The sequence below is a fragment of the Fusarium sambucinum genome, chromosome II, assembly GCF_050947815.1.
Source record: "Fusarium sambucinum isolate potato_lamoka chromosome II, whole genome shotgun sequence".
In the NCBI taxonomy this organism is placed as follows: domain Eukaryota; kingdom Fungi; phylum Ascomycota; class Sordariomycetes; order Hypocreales; family Nectriaceae; genus Fusarium; species Fusarium sambucinum.
The window spans coordinates 5,801,281-5,824,783 of record NC_139293.1 but is presented as its reverse complement, the minus strand read 5'-3'; the positions used below and the strand labels follow the sequence as shown (position 1 = coordinate 5,824,783).

At 48.0% G+C, this 23,503-nt stretch overlaps 8 protein-coding genes across 8 annotated transcripts; 2 read left to right on the top strand and 6 right to left on the bottom strand.

Annotated features, from left to right (window-relative positions):
• Positions 1-591: 591 nt before the first annotated feature.
• FSST1_008916 (basic helix-loop-helix domain-containing protein) lies at positions 592-1,876 on the top strand (the record flags this gene model as incomplete). The annotated part of the gene is made up of 2 exons (XM_083225845.1): positions 592-639; positions 977-1,876. 2 exons carry the CDS (start codon positions 592-594, stop codon positions 1,874-1,876), a joined length of 948 nt encoding a protein of 315 aa, XP_083084877.1.
• A 984-nt stretch (positions 1,877-2,860) lies between these two features.
• FSST1_008915 (uncharacterized protein) lies at positions 2,861-3,945 on the bottom strand (the record flags this gene model as incomplete). The annotated part of the gene is made up of 3 exons (XM_083225843.1): positions 2,861-2,957; positions 3,026-3,846; positions 3,901-3,945. The coding sequence occupies 3 exons, from the start codon at positions 3,943-3,945 to the stop codon at positions 2,861-2,863; spliced, it is 963 nt and encodes a 320-aa protein (XP_083084876.1).
• A 721-nt stretch (positions 3,946-4,666) lies between these two features.
• Positions 4,667-7,861, top strand: FSST1_008914 (von Willebrand factor type A domain-containing protein; the record flags this gene model as incomplete). The annotated part of the gene is made up of 1 exon (XM_083225842.1): positions 4,667-7,861. One exon carries the CDS (start codon positions 4,667-4,669, stop codon positions 7,859-7,861), a length of 3,195 nt encoding a protein of 1,064 aa, XP_083084875.1.
• Positions 7,862-9,321: 1,460 nt separating this feature from the next.
• On the bottom strand, positions 9,322-10,359 carry FSST1_008913 (uncharacterized protein; the record flags this gene model as incomplete). Its single annotated transcript, XM_083225841.1, has 2 exons — positions 9,322-10,149; positions 10,207-10,359. The coding sequence occupies 2 exons, from the start codon at positions 10,357-10,359 to the stop codon at positions 9,322-9,324; spliced, it is 981 nt and encodes a 326-aa protein (XP_083084874.1).
• A 1,564-nt stretch (positions 10,360-11,923) lies between these two features.
• On the bottom strand, positions 11,924-13,294 carry FSST1_008912 (uncharacterized protein; the record flags this gene model as incomplete). Its single annotated transcript, XM_083225840.1, has 5 exons — positions 11,924-12,376; positions 12,404-12,494; positions 12,543-12,660; positions 12,716-13,088; positions 13,145-13,294. 5 exons carry the CDS (start codon positions 13,292-13,294, stop codon positions 11,924-11,926), a joined length of 1,185 nt encoding a protein of 394 aa, XP_083084873.1.
• Positions 13,295-14,496: 1,202 nt separating this feature from the next.
• On the bottom strand, positions 14,497-15,868 carry FSST1_008911 (uncharacterized protein; the record flags this gene model as incomplete). Its single annotated transcript, XM_083225839.1, has 4 exons — positions 14,497-14,803; positions 14,851-15,020; positions 15,070-15,497; positions 15,544-15,868. The coding sequence occupies 4 exons, from the start codon at positions 15,866-15,868 to the stop codon at positions 14,497-14,499; spliced, it is 1,230 nt and encodes a 409-aa protein (XP_083084872.1).
• Positions 15,869-16,325: 457 nt separating this feature from the next.
• On the bottom strand, positions 16,326-19,133 carry FSST1_008910 (Sodium/hydrogen exchanger family-domain-containing protein; the record flags this gene model as incomplete). Its single annotated transcript, XM_083225838.1, has 4 exons — positions 16,326-17,717; positions 17,763-17,828; positions 17,876-18,213; positions 18,266-19,133. The coding sequence occupies 4 exons, from the start codon at positions 19,131-19,133 to the stop codon at positions 16,326-16,328; spliced, it is 2,664 nt and encodes an 887-aa protein (XP_083084871.1).
• Positions 19,134-21,903: 2,770 nt separating this feature from the next.
• FSST1_008909 (HPP family-domain-containing protein) lies at positions 21,904-22,837 on the bottom strand (the record flags this gene model as incomplete). Its single annotated transcript, XM_083225837.1, has 2 exons — positions 21,904-22,512; positions 22,571-22,837. The coding sequence occupies 2 exons, from the start codon at positions 22,835-22,837 to the stop codon at positions 21,904-21,906; spliced, it is 876 nt and encodes a 291-aa protein (XP_083084870.1).
• Between the last annotated feature and the right edge of the window lie 666 nt (positions 22,838-23,503).

Here is a 23,503-nt window from a genome sequence, read left to right as displayed (position 1 = left end):
ACCTGATGCTGTCTGTATCTTGTTGTTCTACTAGGATTAAATTTAATTGCAGTCTCAAGAAAGAAACAGAGTCGTACCTGTACCTTGTCAGAAAAAGGTACGTATCTCACCAAGATCCTTGTCGGCGGCAGCCCCCGCCAGTCTTATGGTGCGGTCGTATGACGCGGAACGTACTTGTCGGGCGCTGTCGCTCTAAGCTTTCCCGTCCATGCCAGACCAGACATCCTTGGCTCCTTGACTTTTCGCTGTATACTTACCGGAGAAAAAATGCATTCGACCATGGAAGAAGCTATATATCGCTTGCCCCGTCTCGCCATCCCAAGAAGAAAGAGTGTCTGACCATCCCATCACATCCTGTCCCATACATTCAACAACATACAACACAAGATACATCACGACATTACCGTCTGATATCGATTTCTATTCTCAACTTGACGATTCAACAATTTATCTACTCTACTCGGTATAAACATCAACACACCCTTTTATATCCACACACCCTCGACTTGACTGGCCTCGCCTCGACTCGACTACCATACATACACAACATCATTCATCAATCAGCCAATATACAAAACCAAATCAGATACAATGGCCGACATATCATTCGACTACTTTGACCATTCTCAGAACAAACAGGTACGTTATCGACTTTCCATCTCGGTCCTTTCCCTCTCTGCATCTGCCTCTGTCTCCACGATATGTAATGTAATTGCCCACACCCCCTGGTCTCTCACTCTGGGGCATTACACTTTATATGCCACATGCCATGCCCATTTTCCCCTCACCTCACCTTACCTTCACCTCATCTCAGCCCACTCTTCCTCTTTGAGCATCCCACAACCTACAGCTTGAACAAGCTATAGCTATCAATCTCATCTTTATATCATATCTACACATCCTCTCACCCTACTTGTACCACACCACAAACCACCTCATCTATCTACAAAGCTTCTGTCCTAACAATCTACTACAGCATCTCGGCTTCTACGACCCACCAGACTTCAGTGGTGATTCAGCTCACTCTCCCGACTCACCACTCTCTCCCGTCTTTGCAAACCCATACCAGCTTCCTGTTTCCAACGACTGGATAAACTGGGACGACAAAGCTGCGCTATCACCTGATCTCGACGCTCTTCCCAAGCAGGAACCCTTTGAAGGCATCAACCTTTCTGCCATTCCCTCAAGAAACAGCATGGAGCTTAGCCCCGCCATCAACCCACACGACCTCTCGGGTACCATCCCTGATGCCGTCCCCTTTGGCCGAGTAGGTCTCAACGACATCGATACTCAACCTCTTTTCCAAACTCCCATTCCTGCCATCTCTTCTCAGCCTCCTCATCTCCAGTCCAGTATGATGCATCCCAACCCACCCCAGATGTCTTCTTCTCTCGACAGCATCACCTCCAAGGATGCCAACGGCCGATATCCTTCGCGCAAGCGCAAGTCATCAGGCTCTGGAAGCTCTTCTTCTCGCTCTTCCACCTCTCCTCCCCCCGCTCTCCGCCGCCATTGCTCTCCTCCCAAGAAGACCGCGCATAACATGATCGAGAAGCGCTACCGCACCAACCTCAACGACAAGATCGCCGCTCTCCGCGATTCCGTCCCAGCCCTTCGCGTCATGGTCCACCGTCTGGAGCAGCCCTGCGTTGAAGGCATGGAAGAAGATGGTGACGAGGACCTCGGTGGTCTCGCACCAGCCCACAAGCTCAACAAGGCCACAATCCTCAGCAAGGCAACTGAGTACATCGCCCACCTTGAAAAGAGAAACAGAAGCCTTGCTCAAGAGAACGGCCAGCTCCGAAATCGCATGGAAGGTTTCGAGATGATGGTCATGTCTCGAGATCAGGGACCACCAGCAGGCGTCTGGGCATAGACTGTGTTTACTTGATTATCTTGTGCACTTGTTCTAGACCTGTTTTTTAGAATATTTGTTTTCTTTTTCTTTTGTGTGATATTATCTTTTGGATCGACAAACTGGAAACGCAACGCAACGCTTCGAGCTTGTGTGATTGACGAATCATGATATCCCCGGCGTTTATCGTTTTTACAAACTCGGCGTTTATGAGGATATGGGAAAGGCATTCTGATGATATCTTACGGCGTCACAAAAGCAAGCTCCATGTGATGAGCTGCTTTAACAAAAATGTGGGCATTCCGAATGGAATAGTATAAACAATCTCCAATATACATTTAATGTTTTGCACTATCTACCTTGATCTAAACAGCTTCCACTGCCGTAATACTAACTTTCAGGAACACCAAATACCAAGGATCCACACCCGTGGAGATGTCTCTTGCAACTTGAGCCTCAACACTCGCTTGTAGATCGTGGGTCCCCAAGTAAGATGCAGGGTCCAACGTTCCGTCCCATCTCTTCTAGAAGGATGCGAATAAGAGCAAGGGGGGTTCGTGCCATGTCAGGCCACGGCAGTGAGAGTGTGACCCGGTGGACGGGGCAGGTGATGGAGATCAGACCACTATGGGTCGGTGGCTTAGACGGTATATAGTCCCATGTGAGGCTGATGGACATGATAAGCGTGTGTTGAACGGGTGATCGTGGGATGGATCAGAGAGGAAGAAGCAGTAACTGTTGGGGAGGAAGCTGTTGGGTACGGGAATCGGTGAATACATTGGATCAAGTGAAATGTTTGGTTGCATTCGATCCGAGGCGGTGAAAAGGTCAACCTGGAGATACTGACTTATCCAAGATCCTTCCTTTCTTGAGGTCCTGGCTAGGAGTACAAGTGACTGTAGATAGCAATTATTTTACCATGACGAGAGTGAGAAACCAAAGATGTGCCTTGACTTCGTGACTCATGATTCGCGGTCTGCTGCAAAGCTACGTACAAGTAGATCCTCACATCATAGCCTTCAAAGCTACCTCGAACTCTTCGGAAATAGTCTCTTCGCATCGGAAATCATCTTTGATCGGCTTCCACCCCAGTTCCTGGCTCCTGTCTCCTTATGTTTGAGAACTACAAAATATTAGTAAACCGTGGAATGAAAGTGTAGGAGGATTTACTGAGAACAAATAGCAGGTTCTGTCGTATCTTCATCACCATCGAAGAACGCCCGACTCGCCTCACACAGAGAAACACTCCTTGGTTCAACAGCGAGTTTACTTCTCTGGTATCCTACCTTTGCAATGCCCTTTGCTACGTCCAACCAGCTCTGAGTCCCGTGATTGGTAAAGTAAAAGCCGTCTTTTCCTGAGTGAATCTTTTCTCCATCAAGGACTTTGGCCACGATGAGGGCGTATAGGTTGGCGATGTCTTCAACATGCGTGTGATCCCAGACTCCTAGACCGTCGCCTGCGTAGATGGCCTCGCCCCTGTGAAGAGCAGCTCTGATCATGATAGGAATCTGGATGGATGACTTGTTGAAAAGACCCGTTCCACGGCCGTAGATCAGAGGTGAGCAGATGATATAGGTCTCGACGTCTAGTTCAACACCTGTTTCGAAAACGACCACATCTCCAGTTCGTTGCTTGTACTGTTCCTTCTCTTCTCGGAACTTTTCATAAGCGTAAATGCCGTCTTTGTCCGAGAACACTCTTGGTTCTTCAAGATACTTTCCAGAGACAGGTCGGTTGCCAAAATTGGAAGTACCAGAGTTGTGGATGTAGTGCCTTGATTTTCCTGTCTTTACTTTGCGTTGGGACAGACCTGCGAGGGGGGCCTTTGCAGAAGGGATATGATAGCCGTTTGCAGCATGAACAACAATGTCGTGGGTTGATGCTGCTTCAGTGAGCAACTCGGTGTCGTATAAGCTTTTGAAAAGCATGGGAGTGACACCAAGATCTAATAGAGAGAGTGTCGGCTTGGTCTTGTTGGCGAACGAGGACTGTGATGTGTATGTTCTTGTTATTTACTGGAGTTAGTATCGGGGATAAGTGACCGGACTTAAAGCAGAGCCTCCCCTCCCCAACTGTGCGGCTTGCATCTTGATGATTCAAGAGTATCAGCTATAACGTTATCAGTCTTGACTATAAAACTGCTAGATTCTCTGAGTTACGGTAATGCTGAAACTCGGCGTCGTGTACGATGAACAAACAGTAACTGCCGTGACTGGATGAGTGACTGGAGTGATCCATTCTTGTCGTGGTCAGCAACAAGGCACTCAAGTCGCTAATCGTACAGGCAGTACAGGCAGTACTGCAGAAAGAAGAATAGGTGTTAGTGATTGGACAATTCTAATGTGACTGCGTAAGCGAATACAAATGATTATTTGTAATTGGCAGGTAAACTAAAGCTTAGTCTAAACATATAATACCTAACTTTGTTTTGAAACTTTGCAGGATGTAGCTTGGCGTAACAGGCACCAGAGCGATGACTGAAGTGACCAATCAGAACGAGGAATCTACCCGGTGTCGACACAACCACCAATCAAATGCTCGGAAAGGACTCATAGGCAGAGGAGGCAGCCACTGAACTAGGTAAACTGAATCAACGTCACTCAGCATCAAACTTGAGTCACAGCGAACAAAGAAGGAGCAATTGCTTACATCTATAAGAATGTCTCTCTAGACTCCATCAACAATAACATCAACATCAACTCATTCACAGACACTCATCTCAAACTGACTTGGTCCAGTACAATCCAACGACTACTATATCACGACTTTTTATTTCATCCGCAACATCACTCGATACCCTTCAACACCATGGTTTTCGGATCAATCAACTCTGGCTGGGGAAACACCAAAATGACCACCCTCTGTGGCTGCTACGTCTTCATCGATAACAACCTCAAATACCTCCCCCAAGTCCAGGTCGACGCCCACACCACAATCCTTGCCACAACATCTCGCACCAACCTCACTCAAACCTTTGTCAATCCCACCTCCAACACCATCCAAGAACTTCGCTACGTATTCCCTCTTTATGACGGCGTCTCTGTCGTCGCCTTTACCTGCACTGTTGGGTCCAAGGTCATCAAGGGAGAAGTCAAGGAACGCCAAAAAGCACAGCAGGACTACAACAAAGCTAAAGCAAAAGGCCAAGTCGCTGGTCTTTTCAAACAGTCCCTCGAAGCCGCCGACACTTTCACCACAACAATTGGCAATGTTCCAGCTGGCGAAAACGTCCTTGTCGACATCACCTATCTTGGCGAGCTCAAACATGATGCCCAAGTCGACGGTCTTCGCTTTACCATCCCGACCAACATTGTGCCCCGATACGGATCTGCTGAGTCGCTAGCTGGACCCAACGTGACTCAACAAGGCTTCTCATTTACTGTTGATGCCGAAATGCCCAACGGCTCTTCCATCAAATCCATCCAGTCTCCTTCGCACCCCTTGTCTGTTGAGATCGGCACCACTTCTACTACAAAATCCCAGGAGCCTACGCTTCGTAGAGCCTCTGCAACACTGCAACAGGGAACCACCCATTTGGAGCAGGATTTTGTGGTACAAGTGGTCGCTACAAACCTTGGTGAACCATCGGCCATCCTTGAGACCCATCCTGATCTGCCTAACCAGCGTGCAATTATGACAACATTGGTGCCAAAGTTTAAGCTTCCTGCCGACAAGCCTGAAATTGTCTTCATCTGCGATCGTAGTGGAAGTATGGGCAACCAAATGTCCAATCTCAAAACCGCCCTCGAGGTCTTCCTCAAATCGATTCCTGTCGGTGTCAAATTCAATATCTGTAGCTTTGGGTCTGACTTTAGCTTCCTTTGGGACCGTTCTCAAACCTACAGTCAAGAGACTCTTGACAAAGCGATCCGGCATGTGAAAACTTTCTCTGCCAACTACGGCGGCACTGAGATGTACAAACCTGTCGAGGCTACCTTTAAAAAGCGCTATAGGGACATGAATCTCGAAGTCTTCCTTCTCACGGATGGTGAAATCTGGGAACAGGATGCACTTTTCAAGCTCATCAACGACGAGGTCGCTCAAAGCAAGGGCACAGCGAGGGTATTTTCTCTTGGCATTGGATCTGGCGCCAGCACCTCTTTGATCGAGGGCATTGCTCGCGCAGGTAACGGCTTTTCTCAAACTGTTGCCGACCATGAAAAGATGGACAAGAAGGTGGTCCGTATGCTTAGAGGAGCTTTATTTCCTCATATTACCGACTATTCTCTTACCATCAAGTATGAGAAAGTGGAAACCCCTGATGACGACGGTTTTGAGTTGATCGAAAAGGTCATGGACGGCCTCAAAATTAACACTGCCGAGGTTACTGGCCAAAGTTCTGGAGGGAGCCAAGCACCGAAGAAGCCAGTGCCACTTTTTGATTCATCTATCGACAACAATGACAGTAGTGACATGATTGAAGCGCCAGCCGTCGACAACAAATTTGACCACCTTCCCACTGTACCAGTGCCACGTTATCTCCAGACTCCTAGTCAGATTCCTCCCCTCTTCCCTTTCAGCCGCACTACTGTCTACATAATTCTCTCTGATGGAGCCCCTGAGAAGCGACCAAAGTCAGTTGTTCTCAAGGGTACCTCTCGCAACGGGCCACTCGAACTTGAAATCCCCATCACTGAACTTGCCGAGAGAGATTCAACAATTCACTGTCTTGCAGCTCGCAAGGAAATCAAGGAACTTGAAGAAGGCAGAGGCTGGCTGGCCCATGCCAAAGACTACCACAGCAAGCCTCTCAAAGAAAGGTACGACGGTTATTTCTCAGACATGGTCGAGCGAGAAGCAGTGCGCCTTGGCGTCGGATTCCAGGTTGGCGGCAAGTGGTGCTCGTTCGTTGCTGTTGAACAAGATGGACAGGAGGCGAATGTCGAACAAGTTGAGAAATCCGATTTACAAGACGAGTCTCTCATGCCAGCAGCCTTTGGTGCTGGTGTTACCGCCGTGAAGGGGCGTGCCATGATGCACGCTCAGGCGCCATCTGCCTTTCAAATGAATGCTCGTCTCCCCACATCGAACTCCTTATTTGGAGGCATGCCAAACACTAGTAACACTGGAGGCGGTCTTTTCGGTTCGGCCTCAGGAGGGCAACCCATTTCTGGTGGTGGGCTCTTTGGTTCAGCCCTGGGGGGTGGTGGTGGACTTTTTGGATCAGCATCAGGAGTTTCGTCTAAAGCAGGTATGAATCCCTTCGGATCAGCCTCAGGAGGCCAGCCCAGCACTGGACTCTTTGGCTCAGCACCGGGGGGACAGCCCAGCAGTGGTGGTGGACTCTTCGGCTCAGCCTCAGGAGGGCCCAGCACTAGTGGTGGGCTCTTTGGAGCCGCTCCTGGAAGGTCGTTGGGTTCTGGTAATTCTCCTTTCGGTGGTGGTACCCAGGGTCTTTTCGGCAACAGTCAGCCTCCAGTCGTGCAGGCCGCAGCACTTGCACCTCCAGCAGCACCAGTCGACGAAAACCTGTTGGCACAGTACCAAAGAGAGATGGACGCGGCTGCTGCCACGCCATTGGCGGACGAGTCAGATGAATGTGAAGAAGAGGGCTTTGGGCTGTTTGATGATGGACCTGCCCCTGCCATGGCAAAATTGGAAGAAGCTGAAGAGTCAGATGAAGACATGGGCTTTGGGTTGTTTGATGATGGGCCTGCCGCTCCTACTTCCGCCGCTCCCTCTTTCCCTGCGTCAGTCAAGGGTAAAGATCCGTTGCAAGCTCTTACAAGTTTGCAGACATTCTCGGGTAGCTGGTCGTGGAGTACAGACCTTGAGCGCGTGCTTGGCGTGGACTTTGAACAGGTCACTAAGCTTGGCCTTCCATCTACTTACAAGGACGACATTCTGGCAACAGCTTGTGCGATTTTGTTCTTCAAGATCAAGCTGAAGGAAGAGGAGGATGTCTGGGAGATGCTAGTAGAGAAGGCCGAAGGGTGGTTGGAGGAAAACATTGGAGAAGACGGCGTCAAGGAACTTCAGGTTGCTCTTGAAAAGCTGTTCTAGGCAGTGACAGGAGCAGCAAAATGTTGACTTCTGAGTGTTAGGGGGTTAGGAATGGATAACATAGCTAGCTGTTTCCTCTAGTGGGAATAATACAAATTGATATGTATTTTTCTTTCGGCTCAAGTGACTATGGAGGGCTCCAAGCTTTAAGATGCAAATAAACAGCCTCAAGTTTGACCTAAGTAGCATAAACTGACCTACTGATCCCATCTCTTATGCTCTCAGCGGCTCATTGTTCTGATACCCTCCCTGATGGTGCTGTCCTTGCGACTCACAGGCTTTTGGCTTGTGGGATGATGCTATCTAGCAAGCACCAGGATTCGAGATTCATACGATGACAAGCAAAAGTTGTAGGCGTAGTGATGATGGGGAAAGTATCGGGAATAATTATTTATTTTGGCCCAACACAAACTCGTCTGACCAATTTTTTCGGGGCTGTCAACTGTAACAGTTTTAGCGTAACGGCTTTGGTTGGGTTTTGTCGATTTTATTATTTCCGGACGGGGATCCCATATCTTTGGGCGTTGAAGAGTGGATGCTCAAGTGTTTTAGTAAGGTAACGCAATTAAAATAAGAACCAAGTTCCATCCTGACCTGATCTGACTCTGACGTACTCTGTAGAAATTCGAGAATTAGAAGGAATAAGCTTTTAGCTGGTCGGTTGCTGTTTCAAATGCATGAAATACAATGACGGTCCTTGGAGCCATAACACGAGAATGAACATTACCTGTTGGCTAAGAACAGGTCAAGCAAGTCAAACCTTGCTGCAGGACATAAGTAAGCTAGAGACTGTTTTCAACAAGTTATTTGTGCAACTGTTACTAACCAATGTCTCAAATCTTGGTTTGTACCCTGTATGTGTATGGAGATCATAGTCCGGTCATGTTTTGATGCCCAACAATAACACAGCCTGCCCACAACAACCAATTAATTCCAAAGTCAGCAGCAAGTCGAATTAAGGTTGATGTAATAGTAACATGGAATGATCTGGAATGAATAATCCGTCGATCCAAACAGCCAATAGTCCGATCGTCGTGACACTATCATTTGCATCCATTACGAGTAAATAAAAAATTCCAAAACAATTCGCTTGTTATTGATTGACAAAGAAAATCTAGAAAGAAGAGAAGAGAAGGTCTAAGTACATCCAAGATATCTAACCAAGAAGAAAATCAACATCAGAAAAGAGTCCCCCAAGTTTTCCCGCTCTCATAAAACTCCAAACTTTTTTTCAACCCAATCCAAAGAACTTTTTTAACGAGTCAAGATTACCGCCCCCAATTGCCAATTCGCACACATCAAAATACACGCTAGCCACAAACAAGAAATCTGAGGGTATCGGGGGTATCCTATGTTGTACAAAGTAGCGATTCCGTTGCCCTTCCCATATACTTTTGCTTCTCTCCCAACTCCAGTGACATAACATATAAATGAGAAAAGATGACATAAAAAAAGAAGAATTAAATGCGGTTCGTCAGAGAAATGCCAGGCGAGGCAGGACGGTCAAGCTCAAGGCGGTGCATGTGAGCGTCGAGAGCGCTGACCGAGGTAGAGGCGCCGATAGAAGTGTGGCGCTTATGGCGAGAGGGCTTCTTGGTGACGCTCATCTTGCGAGGGCGGCCGTTCTTCTCGGGGATGGGTGACTTGATGGACTTGTCGTCGGCGCTGGTGGAGGAGATGGACGAGGCGGAGGAGTGGCTAGATGCGTTGCTGGTGTAGGATGAGGCGCGCGAGATGGACGAGTGGACGGACGATCGCGAAGAGGCGGTCTGAGGTCGCTCGGCGATGTCGGAGAGAATCTCTTGGGGCGTACGGGGCTTGTTGTTGACCATTCCCAGGCAACGCTGCCACCAGCCCTTGTCCTTCTCATCTGAGAACTCAACCATGTCGGCCAAGGCCTCCTCCGCTCGCTCCGTCTTGTCCTCGTCGAGAACCAAGGCACCATGCTCAGAAGCCAAGTCAAGCAGGGCAGCTGCGTCACAGGCGTCGCGTCGCTTGCTGTTGTCGTTCTCGTGGAGGCCGCAGGCGTCCATCTTGAAGATGATGATGTCCTCGAGGGATGTGTAAGGCAGGGTGGACTCTCCCTTTACATCGCGGACGCGCTTGGCGGCTTCGGGGAGGTATGGGCTGAGCCAGTCGGGGATGAGCTTGACTTCAATCTCCCATCCTGTCGTGTGGCGGTACAGAACGACGCCGGACTTTTCTACGAGGGGGGTGATGGGATGGCCGACAATGTCCTTCTTGACGCGACCGGGAGAAGAGGACTTGCTGATGACCAAGTCGATGCTCTGTTGGTGGATGTTAGGAAAGGGTTTGCGAGGTTGAGATTGTGCGGGATGGCTTACTGTAACCTTGGCTTGTTGCGACAAGTATTTGTTGACAGCCAAGTCTCCAACGATGGCGAGACGAGTGTTCTCGAGGCCGGGAATGTCTGCGATGAGACGAATAATGTGAAGAGCAGCCTGCTCGAGCTGGGCGAAGCTTAGTCGTTGTGTCATTGTGGACTGCGCTTTTCTGTTTTGGAACCGTTAGAAAAAGCGACCAAACACTTCGCCCAGTGGCTGCTTCTTTTAGTTGAATGAATGAATGATAGGAAATCCCTAATGGCTTCTCTTAATTGTGTTGTGAGGGCAGTCCCCTTGATATATGTGAATTTATTTTTGAAAGGTCCCTGCGTGCGTCTGGGGGCCTGTCAACAAAAGGACCCGCGGGGTGCATAGGGAGGGAGGGGCCTTACGCTTTGAGCCTTTGGGCCCTGAAAGGTTGGTCTAATGCCCAACAGTGTTATCAGCAGGGGGGGGTACCATGCTGTACCTGAATTTGCAATTTTAATAATTTCAGGGTGATCCCAGCACCGGGTTGAATTGGAGCCCAAAGGGGGCCATCTCGCTAAGTTTTTTTTTGGGCGCTGGAATGGAATATGATGACGTTGTTGTGGGAATTGACTTTTCCATGGGACAATACTCTTCAACTCTCGTATCCGACAAAAACAATAAACAGGGAATTATCTAAATCTCGATGGATGGAATGAGTAGGGTCCAATTCGCACGGCCTTTTTCTCATCAAGATGGTGTATGTTGACCACCATTTTCTTTTTTCTTCTCTTTTTTCTTCTTGTCCCTTTCTTTTCTTCTTTCATCCTCGGCTGTCCATCACTGGGACCCCTATTCCTTTTTGTCAATAAACAATTCTCTTGTCGCATGTTTTTAATGAGCCGGTGAACTAATTAAAAGCTGACAGCCTAGGTTTGACAAGGCTCACCCGGAAAAGAGATTAGCGGCGTAGCGAAACATTGGGCGCAGTTTCAAAATGACTCTTATAATATTCATGGAATCTTTTTCTACTCTGTAGTTGATACTCTGGAGATGAAGGAATACCCGAGACTGATCGAAACATGACATCAATAGCGATTAATGTTTCCATGAATACCCCGACAACCAATCCGAATAAAGTTGTCTCCCTTGCATCCTATATGCAGGGTAAGTGTATTCCTACAACCTCTTAATTGAAACGCGGCAGAGTGAATACTTCTACTCCTTTTTCCGGGTTTTACCTCTTGCTGTCTCAACTGTCACTTGATCCGGCCTGGAACAACTCTGGGCAGAACAGTCACTTTAAAACCAGAGGTCTAATTACCCCGTTGCCATAGCTATAGAGGCATGTAACCTAAGACAACCATACTCTTCTCCGGTCCAGATCGAGATCGAGACTCGTCCAACATGACAGCAAAAGCTCATGTGGCTAGCAACAGCCGTTATTTACATTTGCAACTCAGTGACAGCATTCTATCTATATTCAATTCTCAGCATAGTTGATACGCTATTTAACATAGTGCAGGGACTAAAATCCAGCATAACTCCGGTAACACGCCACTCAGATCAAGTGTCAGAAAGAGACGGGGCCACTGCCGCACGGGTGAGGCGTTTCTCAACGTCGTTGGAGCACGGAGCAACAGACATTAACTGCCAGGGACCAAAACAGGTCCATGTTGTATAACCGGTCAAGGACGTTTCATCTTGGACACAATGTTATTGCTGTCTTTTCGCTGACTATAAACATGACCTATATACTTCGCTCAGAATTGGTAGTATGGTGCGTTGACCTAGTCCCGTCATTCTGTGCCTCGAGATCCATAATCTGGCTTCTCCGAAACTCTGGCCCAAGAATCTCTTCTTCACTCTGATCGTCTCCAATACGCCTTGCATCACTTTTAGGATAAATCCTTGTCCTTGCAAACGGACTGTTAATACCAATCTTTCGCTCACATTCTTCGATGTGTTCATGAGTATCAGCCGTGCTGCCGCTGCCATTCCTACCCACCCGCTTAGCTGAATGTACACCTCCGCCTATCGTCTGCAGAGGATATGACACCGCAGAGTTAGGGCAATTGCTGGAACCTCGAGAAGTCCATTTCGCAAAACATTTCTTGTACAGAGGTCGGCAGACAGGAATAGCAATGCAAATCAATGTTACTGTAATCTCAGCGGCTGACCAGACAATTAATCCCATTGGATCCTCTTAGCAGATGTTAGCTGAGTTTACAACTATTATGTCAAAGGGGTACTTGCTCGTATGGTTTGGGCTTTTAAGCTTGGGAACCTCGAGTGTTCGCTTAATTCCAAATGCTCCAGCACTGTAGATCGGTTAACCAGCATCACCGACAATGAAGAATGACTCTTACATAAAGCCCAAACTAAGACTCAAGAGAATCACCATCTTCTCTTTCATCTTCATCTGTAAGCCGAGGATAAACAGCCAGGGGAAGCCAGCAAAGAAGAAGTCGGCCACCACACAAAGGACTATCAAGTTTAGCTTGCCAAGAAAATAATATGAAGGGGGTCCGAAAATACTCACCACAAAGTAGCATAGACGCCGGAGCCGTATCTATATGACAACGACCTGGTATCTTGCGGTTCCAAAGGTATTGCGGCGGGGTGCACTGAAGCCAGTAGACGAAACACACTGAGATGGACGCTGACATCAGACAAGCCATCATGCACCAGATAGCAATCTTGTGCCACTTCTCCTTGACGAGCCGTAGTAGGAAGAGGCCCAGAGACCACTTTGCGATACTCATGGCTATTATCGCAAACGTTTGGCTAGCAGCTTCGTAGAGCAGTGAGAGTGGTAGATGGTCGGCGTCATCTCTCAAAATATCCATTAGATTCTGACCCAAGCCATAGTGTACCCCTATGGTCATCAAGATGGTGTTCATGAGAAGGAAGAACTGTCATACAAGATATCAGTAAGATGCATCGATGGTGACAGGGACACTGGACTAACAAAAGCAAGATTGTACATATGATCGTCAACGCCAAAAGACTTGACGATGTAGACTCTCGTGTACGTCCGCAACACGACAAAGACGAAGCAAATGACCGTCAATGACCACATGGAAGCAATGACCCAATGTCCATCGCCGCCAACCGCCATGGCAGTCTGAAATTGAGTAGTTGTCGCTAATACGAAACTGCTGAATTGGGGGGGAAAAGAGTACACAGGTAGAACTCAGTCAAGGATGCGGTGTCGGTCGAGGAAGGAGTAGGAATGGACAGTCATGCTGAAGAAGGGGAACCAACAGTTTTCAAGCAAGCCATAGTGACACAAAAACCGTCTCGACACCAAGGCGCCGGGACGAATACCAAATGCGGATGGAGGCGAAGTGGTCACTCGTTGTTGACTTCTATTGAGGCAATCAAGCCACATTCCTAGCCCACCAGGTCGGTTAGAGGACCTTTTTGTCCGCCTGGAATCCAAATACTTACTGTAGTTTTGAGTCAAAGACTGTTCTTGGCTAGTTATCGATTAGTGAGAATACCTGCAATCGTTGAAATGATTCTTGACCAGCTGAATGGCAGGGGTCAATGAGTTTGTAGATTATAGAAGCTGCTTTTTGAGTTTAATAAAACACGAGCACTTAAAGATTTGATCATGAACAATGTATATGCGCAGCAAGAATCTTCCATTAAACAAACACTCGGTTAGTAAAGATCCGATCAGATCGTAGGTTCCCTTGAATACCATTGACTGTGATGGAAGACGTCGAGATGATATGATAATACGCACATGGACATATTGACCTACAAATCAAGACTACACTACCCGCCTGTAATTAATGGCCAGGAACGTCACCTTCTCAACAAAACACAACGTCTAATTAACCAAGAACGTTGCAGAGTCGTACAAGACCTGTACGCATTCAGCCCTGTAGCTCGCTAGCCAAAAGAGGCGTTTTGACAATAGGAACCTTGATGAGGTGGCGGGCGCTTGATCATTGTCGATCGAGACAACAATAGTTTATGGCTGACAGCCTTGAACCCTAAAGTAGAAATTACACTAGGAACAAGGAACGATGACCCTGGATGGGCTTTGTGTAGATATATCAGATCATGGACGCATAATTGGGAATGTTGATGTCAAATCTTTGCTCTTTAACAACACATTTTGTTACCGTCATACATTCGACTAATGGACAGTTTTACTGGGGGGGAAGCCAACACTGCTCTGTCTCGGTGGCGTTGACTCACCAATGGTCTCGACTCACTGAAACAAAACTCTGTGTGTCTAAACGTAGTCTTACATCAGGCCAAGTGCTTACATGCCAGTGGTTTTCGAAGCTTCCTTCCAGTTATTCATCAGTCTTTCTTCTCACGAACCTCATATGTAAACATATGGTTCGATGCCACTCCATGTCTATCCTTCATCTTGATAGCTGTCTCCTTGCCAGCAACTGGTAAGCGATACTCAAAACCTGCATCAGAAGTTCGACCATCTGGTAGAGTATAAGGGAATGGTAGATACTCGGGCAATAGACCCAACTGTCTAAGTAAGGTTCCTTGGTCCCAAGAGATATGCTCATGATACAGGCGGTCTCCTCGAATATTGACCACCGCCGTGAATGGGACTTCGGCTTTGATATTGGTGGGCGGGACACCAGGTAACCTGCAATGATTTAGCATAGCAGCCTCGCATGTCTGGGGAATACTAACATCCAAGGGATCTCTTGATTGTGTGTGAACTTGAAGAGGAACTCGTCAACCACACGATCTATTCCAATGGTTCGACTAATCAAATCCAGTTCAGAGTCTGAAGAGTTGTTAAAGATAAAGTTGTGCCGATAAAAGTCTGATAGTTTGTCTCGACCAATTCCTCCTGTCAACTATTTGTTTGTCAGCTCTATCATTAGGTACATTTGTATGTCCACTCACAGTAGGCGTATGGTTGACGTATGGTTCTTGAACCATGGTACTCATGGTATGCTCAACTGAGCGATCGGCAAACTCATAGTGGGTATGCTCTTCCCAGATGTACTCAAGATCAAAGTAAGGACCCCCGACCTTGGGTTTGAGGAACTGGAGGTTTCTCGTGTGCGAAACAGACTCCATGTTGTAGTCAAAGTGCTGGTGGAATGGCGTTGCAAAAGCGTAGCTTTGAGCTTTGGGATAGTAATACTCGATTCCATCTGGCTTGTTAGAACTACTCTTGCTGGTAGGCCCAACTATATGTCGTGCGAGTGGAATGTTCGCGGAAGATAGTTCCGATAGGTTGTCAGCATTGGTGTATACGGCTGCTGCTACAACATCATGGACGTCTGATAGGCTTGGCGCAATTGTGTTCCATAGACTTGAAGAATATGCTACGGTTCATCAGCAGATTTCATGAAGACATCATGCTTGTCTCACCGACTAAACCAATCTTTCCTTCGTCATACTTATCACATTGGCACATAATCTCCAAAGCCTCACGTAAGATATCTACGCTATTGCCATCATCAAACGCGGAAGCATCGATCTGGACTACTGTATATCCCTCCTCAGCCCATTTGATAAGCACAGACGGTACGCCATCTTCTATCTTGAGAAGATCCTCGGAAGTTGGTGTAAGAACCACAAGGCCTGGGCCATGGCCTCGACGTGAGAGCGGAGGCAACAGCGAGACACCTGGCCGCACAGCTTTAAGCTGAGGTGTAGGGAGTGGTTTCGGCGGCTGCGTAATATCAGCAAACATCTTGATCGGTTTGTTATGTGATAGTTAAGTTGCAAGAGTCAAGTCGATTTTGACAAGAGATCACGTCTCCGCACGATTGAGGGGTTTCGGATATAACTTCCCGTTGAGGAACACATGACCGGCAGAAGTGTAGCCCGAATTGCAAAACCAGGCGACTTTGTATAACACTAGAATGGAAAGGAAGAACAGAGAGACACTGAGAGAAGCACATGTGTACAACAAGGGGTTATTGACTTCCTATAGAGTTCAATAGAGGCGGCACCACTCATTTGGCATCGTCCAGATTGTTCAATTAGGCTCAAGATATTGCAAGGAAGGATGGCAAACTTAAGATGTGTTCATATCTCATAAATGTCAAACTCAATATGGTATATGGTATATGGTGCTGAAATCAACCCACGCGTACGTTCCGACATGCTTCAAATTGGTATATTCGTTCCAAAGTCCTCAAAGCAAATTAGACCTTGGCTTGCTTGTCGTCAATAACCAACAACCCAGCATCAACACCTGCCCTAGCAAATCGATCTCCGAGTACACCAACTGTGCGCTGAAAATCTCTCTCTACGCCAAAGTCTTCCACAAGAAGGTTGTCAAACAGTGGGTGCGAACGTCCAACGATGATCAAATCGCCGACGCTGAAGCGAGACTTGCCAACGAGTTCACGGGAGTGAGCTACAGCAAGATCAGGCAGGTTGCGAACTGAATCGACAGGGATCTCAACAAACGTGACGCGGCCCTCGAGTTTACCTGCAGCGTTATTCTTTGCGGTGTTCAGAAGGTCCATGTCGCTCGCAGATGGGAAGCCGACTGCGTTCTTTCCAAGTTCATTACCCGTGGAAGGATCGCTGTCAGGTGATGCATTGAGTGCTTCATGATCGTCTTCGCTAAAGTGTAGGTGGACGACGTGAATAGAGACGTGAGGGTTATGAGCGAGCTGGAGAGCAAAGAGAAGGGCAGCGCGATCATCCTTGCCGCCAATGAAGGGCACGAAGATAATTTGGCGCTGATCAACGGGTCTTTGAACAACTGCGCCGTCATGGGCGCTGTGTACAGACAAGCCGGTGCGAGTTCGTGTAAGGGTAGGTTTCTTGGTCAAGGCATCGTGGGGAATTCGGTTGATGAAGATACCAGTGGTGCAACTTGACCTGTCGATAGCGTTCTGGACATAGTCGATGTAAGTTCTACTAAAGAAACGATCGTTGATGTTGCCAGTCTCGGTCAAGGCGGCGGTAGAGCTTTCCTCGGCGATACCGCCATATGTGCTCCAAGGGATGATCATGAAGTCAGACCTGGCTTCTTCGGCATACTTGACAATAGTCTCGGCGTAAGCGTTGGTTGGGATGATGGAAACTTGGCCAGCAACGGCAACACCGTTGAGACGAGAGAAGGTCTGGAAAGCTGAGAAGACGGCGTCGCGGGAAGCGAACTCGTCGAGTTCGGCAGATTGCATGACGGACGAGGTACGATCGGTCAGCTCCATAAGCCGAACACCACGAACCTCGAACGGGCGGCTGGGGATGACTTGAGTCTTTTCCTCAGCAGGAGTAGCATCTGCGCCGTCATCGTTGGGTGCGGGAGTGATAGCAGGGAGAGTTTGTTTTCGGGATCCACCAAGAAGTGAAACAAGGTTGAACAATCCAGGAAGTGCATCAAGGCGGAGGTGAAGAACGAGGCGGTTGGTTTGAGACTTATCAAGAGCCTCTTCCATCTTATGCTCAGAACTCTGGGTCTCGGTTTGGAGAGGGTTTCCATCCCAGTCGATCTCCCCTCGGCGCCACTTCTCCACCTTGAGGCGGTAAGAGAGAGGGTAGAGCCACCTGGTGAGTGGTGAGGTTGTGACGGTGGTGACCTGGCATGGTTAGCGAAGCATTGTACAAGGATGCGAGATACTTACAACTGCCATGACGACAAACATGGTGAAGGTCCGGGGCGAAAGAATGCCAGCTTGAAGACCGATGTTCTAAACAGATGTTAGCGGGGGCTACGTGACTGGCGACGTCAACTTACTAAGACAATCAGCTCGACAAGACCCTTACAACTCATAAGGGCACCAATGGTAAAACTCTCTCGCCACAGACATTTGGTCAACCGCGCGGCGAGGGTACCGGCAATGATCTTGCCAAAAAAAGCGCATGCGATAATGGCAATAACATATCCCCAGGTAGTGCCATCATCAAGCAGACCCAGGTTGGTGTTGAGGCCAGAGAGTGCAAAGTAGAGAGGTAAGAGAATAGACCCAACAAGATCTTCAATCTTTTCAGTCAATTTGATGGCGAAACCACCATCGTGAGGGCATATAAGACCGATGAGGAAGGCACCAAAAATAGCGTGGACACCGATAGCGGCTGTGCAGAGTGTTAGGGTTAGCTGCCACTCGACTTGGGGCTGATGACTTACCAGTGAACCAAGAAGAAGCCAGGACAAGAAGCAGAGTCAAGGTAGTGATACCTTGAGATGGACCGTTCTGGATACTGTCCGTTCGGCGCAACACCCAGAGAAAGACGGGGCGCACAGCATAGACGAGGAAAAGGACCCATGCGACTGCAGTCAAAAACACATACAGCGCCGTGAGGCCATTGGCGTTGTTAACCAGAGCGACACTGAGAGCGAGCAGAACCCAGCCGACGACGTCGTTTCCGATACCGGCAGCGAGGACTGTCACACCAACAGAAGTGCTGAGAAGCTGAAGCTCGGAGAGAATACGACAAAGGACAGGGAAAGCAGTAATGGCGAGCGCAGTTCCAATGAAGAGCGCAAATGTGCCAAACTCCATGTCCTTCATAGTTCCCTCATCTCCGTATTCTTCATACAAACCCCATGCAACAGCGACACCAAGACCAAAGGGAAGCACCATGCTGGCAAGACCAACACTGGCAGCGACACGCCAATTGGACTTGAACATGCGCGTATCAACCTCGAGGCCAACAAGGAACAAGAAGAGAAGCAGACCAATGGTAGCGACATTGGAAAGAACAGGCATTGACTCGGTAGGGAAGATGTTCTCCTTGAAACCGGGGATGCGCATCATGACGGAAGGACCGAGGACGATGCCACCGATGACTTCTGCGATGACGCGCGGTTGGCCAAACTTGGAGAGGGGCCATTGAAGAAGACGACAGAAGATGATGATAACGAAGGCTTGGACGATGAAGAGCGTAATGGGGTCTTTGGGGTTGTACACAATTGGGTTGAGGCCTTCGATAATGCCTCCTTGGGGATGTGCACTCGTGACTGCCGCAGCCGTCGTCGTCGGTGAAGACGACATTGCGAGACTTTGAGATCTGTGCGACTGTGTGGTATTCTAACAAAACTGATTGTTCTTTCGTGTCTCGGTCGTTTCGTGCGGAGGAGGCGCAGACGTGAGACGACGTCGCAAGAGGAAACCCTCTATAAGGAGGAGGAGAAGGAGAAGATGAGAGGAACAAAGGACAAGATAGTAAATACAAGAAACAAGGGTAGGGTCGAGGGAGCAGCGACTGGCGCTGGAGCCTTTTTGTATCTGTCGCCCGGAGGATGGATCAATGGGCGACCAAGAAAAGAAAAGATCAAAAAGTTGGGATTCAAGGGAGAAAAGAGGCGGGGGGTCATCCGCTGAGGAGGATAGAGTAGGTAGTGGGGGAGAGCTGTAGGCCAAGGGCCAAGGGTCTAGGCTATCGTAATGGAGGGCGCGATGCATGCACTGGACTGCCTAGGTAGACTTGTCACTTTTCTTTGGTGTAGGTTGTCTTTATCCAATATGAGTCAAGGGTCTTTTTTCCCCCGTCTGCTGTGTTACCTGGACCAGGGTTGATCGAGAAGATAATGCAGCATAGCAATTGTAACCGAGTACATGTATTTCCCAAGCTGTCAATTCTGTGTACAACCAACCCAACAAAGATTGAATGTTCCGTTCCATCTGATTTACAGGTACTTTAACACAGTATTGCCTGCACTGAGTGTACGACCATCTCCCCTAGCGTGAGCCAATTCAGTGGAGAAACCCCAAGACTTGGCAATGTCAAATCTGGTCAGAAGAGGTCCACGACTTGTGATTGTGCTGAAGCGGGCGCAAGCACATATTGTTGGACTCGACAGATTACTCAAGTATGGAGATAGTTTCCCCATGTATTATAAAACCCGCTATTGTCGGTTAATCCGGAACGGTTTTTTATTTTATAGTATTCTAAGCAAGTCTTGGCTTTGGTTTAAACTGTGGAATCAACAGTCGATTGTGGAGACTGTAGGTAGTCTATTGACCATGTTTTTTCTTTATTTGCCAACCGAGTTGCCCTTTCAACAACAATCCAACGACGATCAAAAGCCAGGGAATGCACTCCTTTGTCTCATCTCCCTGTCCGAATGTTATTGATCACTCCTCCCTCTACTCCCCGCACATGTGATCCTCCCCGTCCTCCTCAATCGCAACACCCCTGTCGCTCACGCGCCGTTGTGTCTCACCGCTTGCATCTGGGCCCGGGCCCTTCAAGATCTGACCTGCCTACCTGCCATGTTGGGTGGTCTTTGCTTTCTGTTTTGTTTCCGACCAAGCTCGGCTTTAACTGAGGCTGAGTTCTGTCACTGACTGGCGTTTGACGCACGAGATGCAATATCACAAGTGATTTGTTGGTGGGGAGTTCTGTGTAACCACCCACCATGGCAAGCAACTTAAAACTAGACGTCGCACTCATTCACCGCTACAAGGCCGTCGAATACCATTACACCGGTCTTCGTTACGATGCATCGGTTCAACGGCAAATTCCTTAATTCAAGCATGATTCAATGCCCAGCCCAAGGATCGCCACAACTGCAACAGCTTGAATTGTGAAGTTATCAGGCCAAAAGGTGGAGAGTTACTAGTCTAGACCCCGCATAGGGTCACATTGACACACTGCCGCAACCCTTGGCTCCAACTCCAAGGCTCTGTCAACGTGCAGCACCTTTCAGCCAATCTCTGGGCATCTCGATACCTGATCAGCAGGGGTTGTCGGCTGATGGTAAGCCAAGAGTAATGTTTCTTGAGAGCATGAACTTAATTTCAACCTCGATTTTCATGGTTGCTGCCTAGTTCTATAGTCCTTGTCTTGTTTCAAACGATCGTGCGCTAGACATGAACGGTGTCTCATTATAGTCGACTGTTTAAGTTTCGATCGCCCAATCCATCAAGGTATTGTTTGAAGCTATTCCCAGCTGTACCTCCCCACTATAGTAATATTACTCAATGAGTCGGCACTTGCATGTTCCCACTCAAACCTGTTATTGACATGATTCTCGGTGCAAGGTCCTTATCAAAATCGTCCTTTACGATTTAAATCCCATTGCTGTGTTCTATGTCACAGCGGATATGTTCTGTCTTGGACCAAACACTCATCAACGTCAGTGCCATAGGTATAGCAATCTGCTGAAACTATTTAGCCAGTGTATCAAGACCAGGTTCTGCTCTGCGCATCTATTTCAGACTCGATATACTTGTACTTTGTGCCATTGTTTACACCCACTGCAAAGATAGACCCTGGCCCCAGAAATAAAAGGAAACACAAACTAGACAACGCCATCATCGCAAACCAACACTACAAGCAATAGTAACACCTTCACAAAACACAAAGTTTCACATGCCTTCGTACACCAAATGGACCCTACATGTTACATCCGCTAGTCTGTGTTCTTTCAACCACCTCTGCGGACCAGACACGTGTTGCGCCACTAACTGTCACTGAAGGCTTTGCACAACTCAAGACTATAATCTCAATGTTAAGGGGGAAGAGATAACAAACTTACGACTGTACTGGATCAACTATCTCACGCCACATATAACCAATGATAGTGAACAGTGATTCATGGCAGATTCAATGAACGATATCAATTCACGAATATCTCTCAATATAAAAATGTATCGTTTGCTGTGCCGAGAAAAGGTATTTTGTTTTTTTAAGGTTCTTTAATAGCATATACATAACCATGACATATTTGATTTATCAATATTAATAACTACGCTTTTGTGTATGCCATTTGATACAATGTATGTAATCTCATCGTGACGCTCAACCAGTAAGTAACCTCTATAATCGGTTGGCAATCTCCTCCAGCAGCTGAAGCTCCTCCTGCATAAGGAAGAGATCCTGAGGCAAAGCAAGTGCACCACCGGGCTTGAGAATGATTTCCTTGCCGTCATGCCTCTCGTGCCTATCGGAATCACTTCCATCATCTGGCACCACCTCACTCGACTTGCCCTTCTCAACATCCGCCGATTTCTCCCTCTCTCCTTCGGTGCTTTCAGCGCGTAGGCTCTCAGGTGTCCACCAATAGACAGGGTACGCGCGCTGGATATTGTTTACGAGGAGTGCCACTCCGAACATGATTGTGCAGTTGAAGAGCACCACGGGGATGAAGAACCAGCCCAGTTGAAGAAGTCGGTCATCGACTACGGCGAGAAGGCCCGTTGCGCCGGCGGGCGGGTGAATCGTTTTTGTAAGAGCCATGATGGACGTTACCGTCGCGCAGGAAATGGCGCCACCGAGCCATTGAATGGAGGTGAAGCTGTCACTGAGGAGGAAGAGCTTTCCAATGCTGACACCGATGACGGCAGCGATGAGTTGACCGCCGAAGAAATTACGCGGTTGTGCGAGGGGAGATTCAATAGCGTAGAACTCAAGAACAGCGCCCGCACCCTAGAATTGTTAGCATATCATATCAAGGACTTGGTCTTGTGGCAGCGGGAGAACATACAAAAGATCCGACAATAATAGGAGCGCCCCTCTCAACAAAAGAAGGAATACGCTCCGAAGCTAATTCAATAACCGATAGTGAGATGAAAATGCCAATGAATGCCCAAATCACTGGCAGAATAGTCCCAATGCTACTGGGTTTTTGGTGACGGTATCCAAAGATGTAGGCGATGGGATATGGGAGGTGTTTCCATGGCGGCGGTGGAATGAAGGGATTGATGAACCTATCAATGTCGAAAGTCCATTTTTTGGGGTCCCGGGACGGCATCGAGATAAAATGGGGTGGCCTGATGTGATGGGGTTGTAAAATCTGGGGTAAATGCAGATGAGATCAGGCAATGCAACCAGCCAGAGTCAATGGATGCGAAAGGTGAGATGGTTGAAAAAACAGAAAACGAAAATTGAGTAAAGCGACGTCAGATTGAATAAAGATGGCGTCAGAAGGCGTCAGATGAAACAGCGAAAGTTTTAATTAAGCCGGAACCTCTTTTAACGTGGAGTTAATCTCGGCTGGCGATGGCTTCAAAACTCCCAACAGAACAAGCCGAAGCTTCCACGGAACGACAGCGCCTCTGGTCCTTATACCAAGTACGTTGGCCCGCGGAGATGATTCATTATTTCCCCTCTCTAATGAGAACCCGTCTGAAAAAGCATGACACCAAGGAACACAACAAACAAAGCCGATTCAACCGGTCAAGAGAAAATGGAAGACTTCTATTGGCATCACTAAGACTCGATTTCGTAACAAAAACTCAAGTGTCCCTGTGCGTGACCAGGAACGATGACGGCTAACAGTGGACCCTTCCCCATTTATTCCTCTTTCGGAATCCGGAGAAATGGAGCGCCGGGGTTTGTTCGGTATAGTGGATTTACAATGACATAACAGCAAAGAGTCTTGTCTTCTTTTTACTCTGCACCGGCCCGAAACGACATT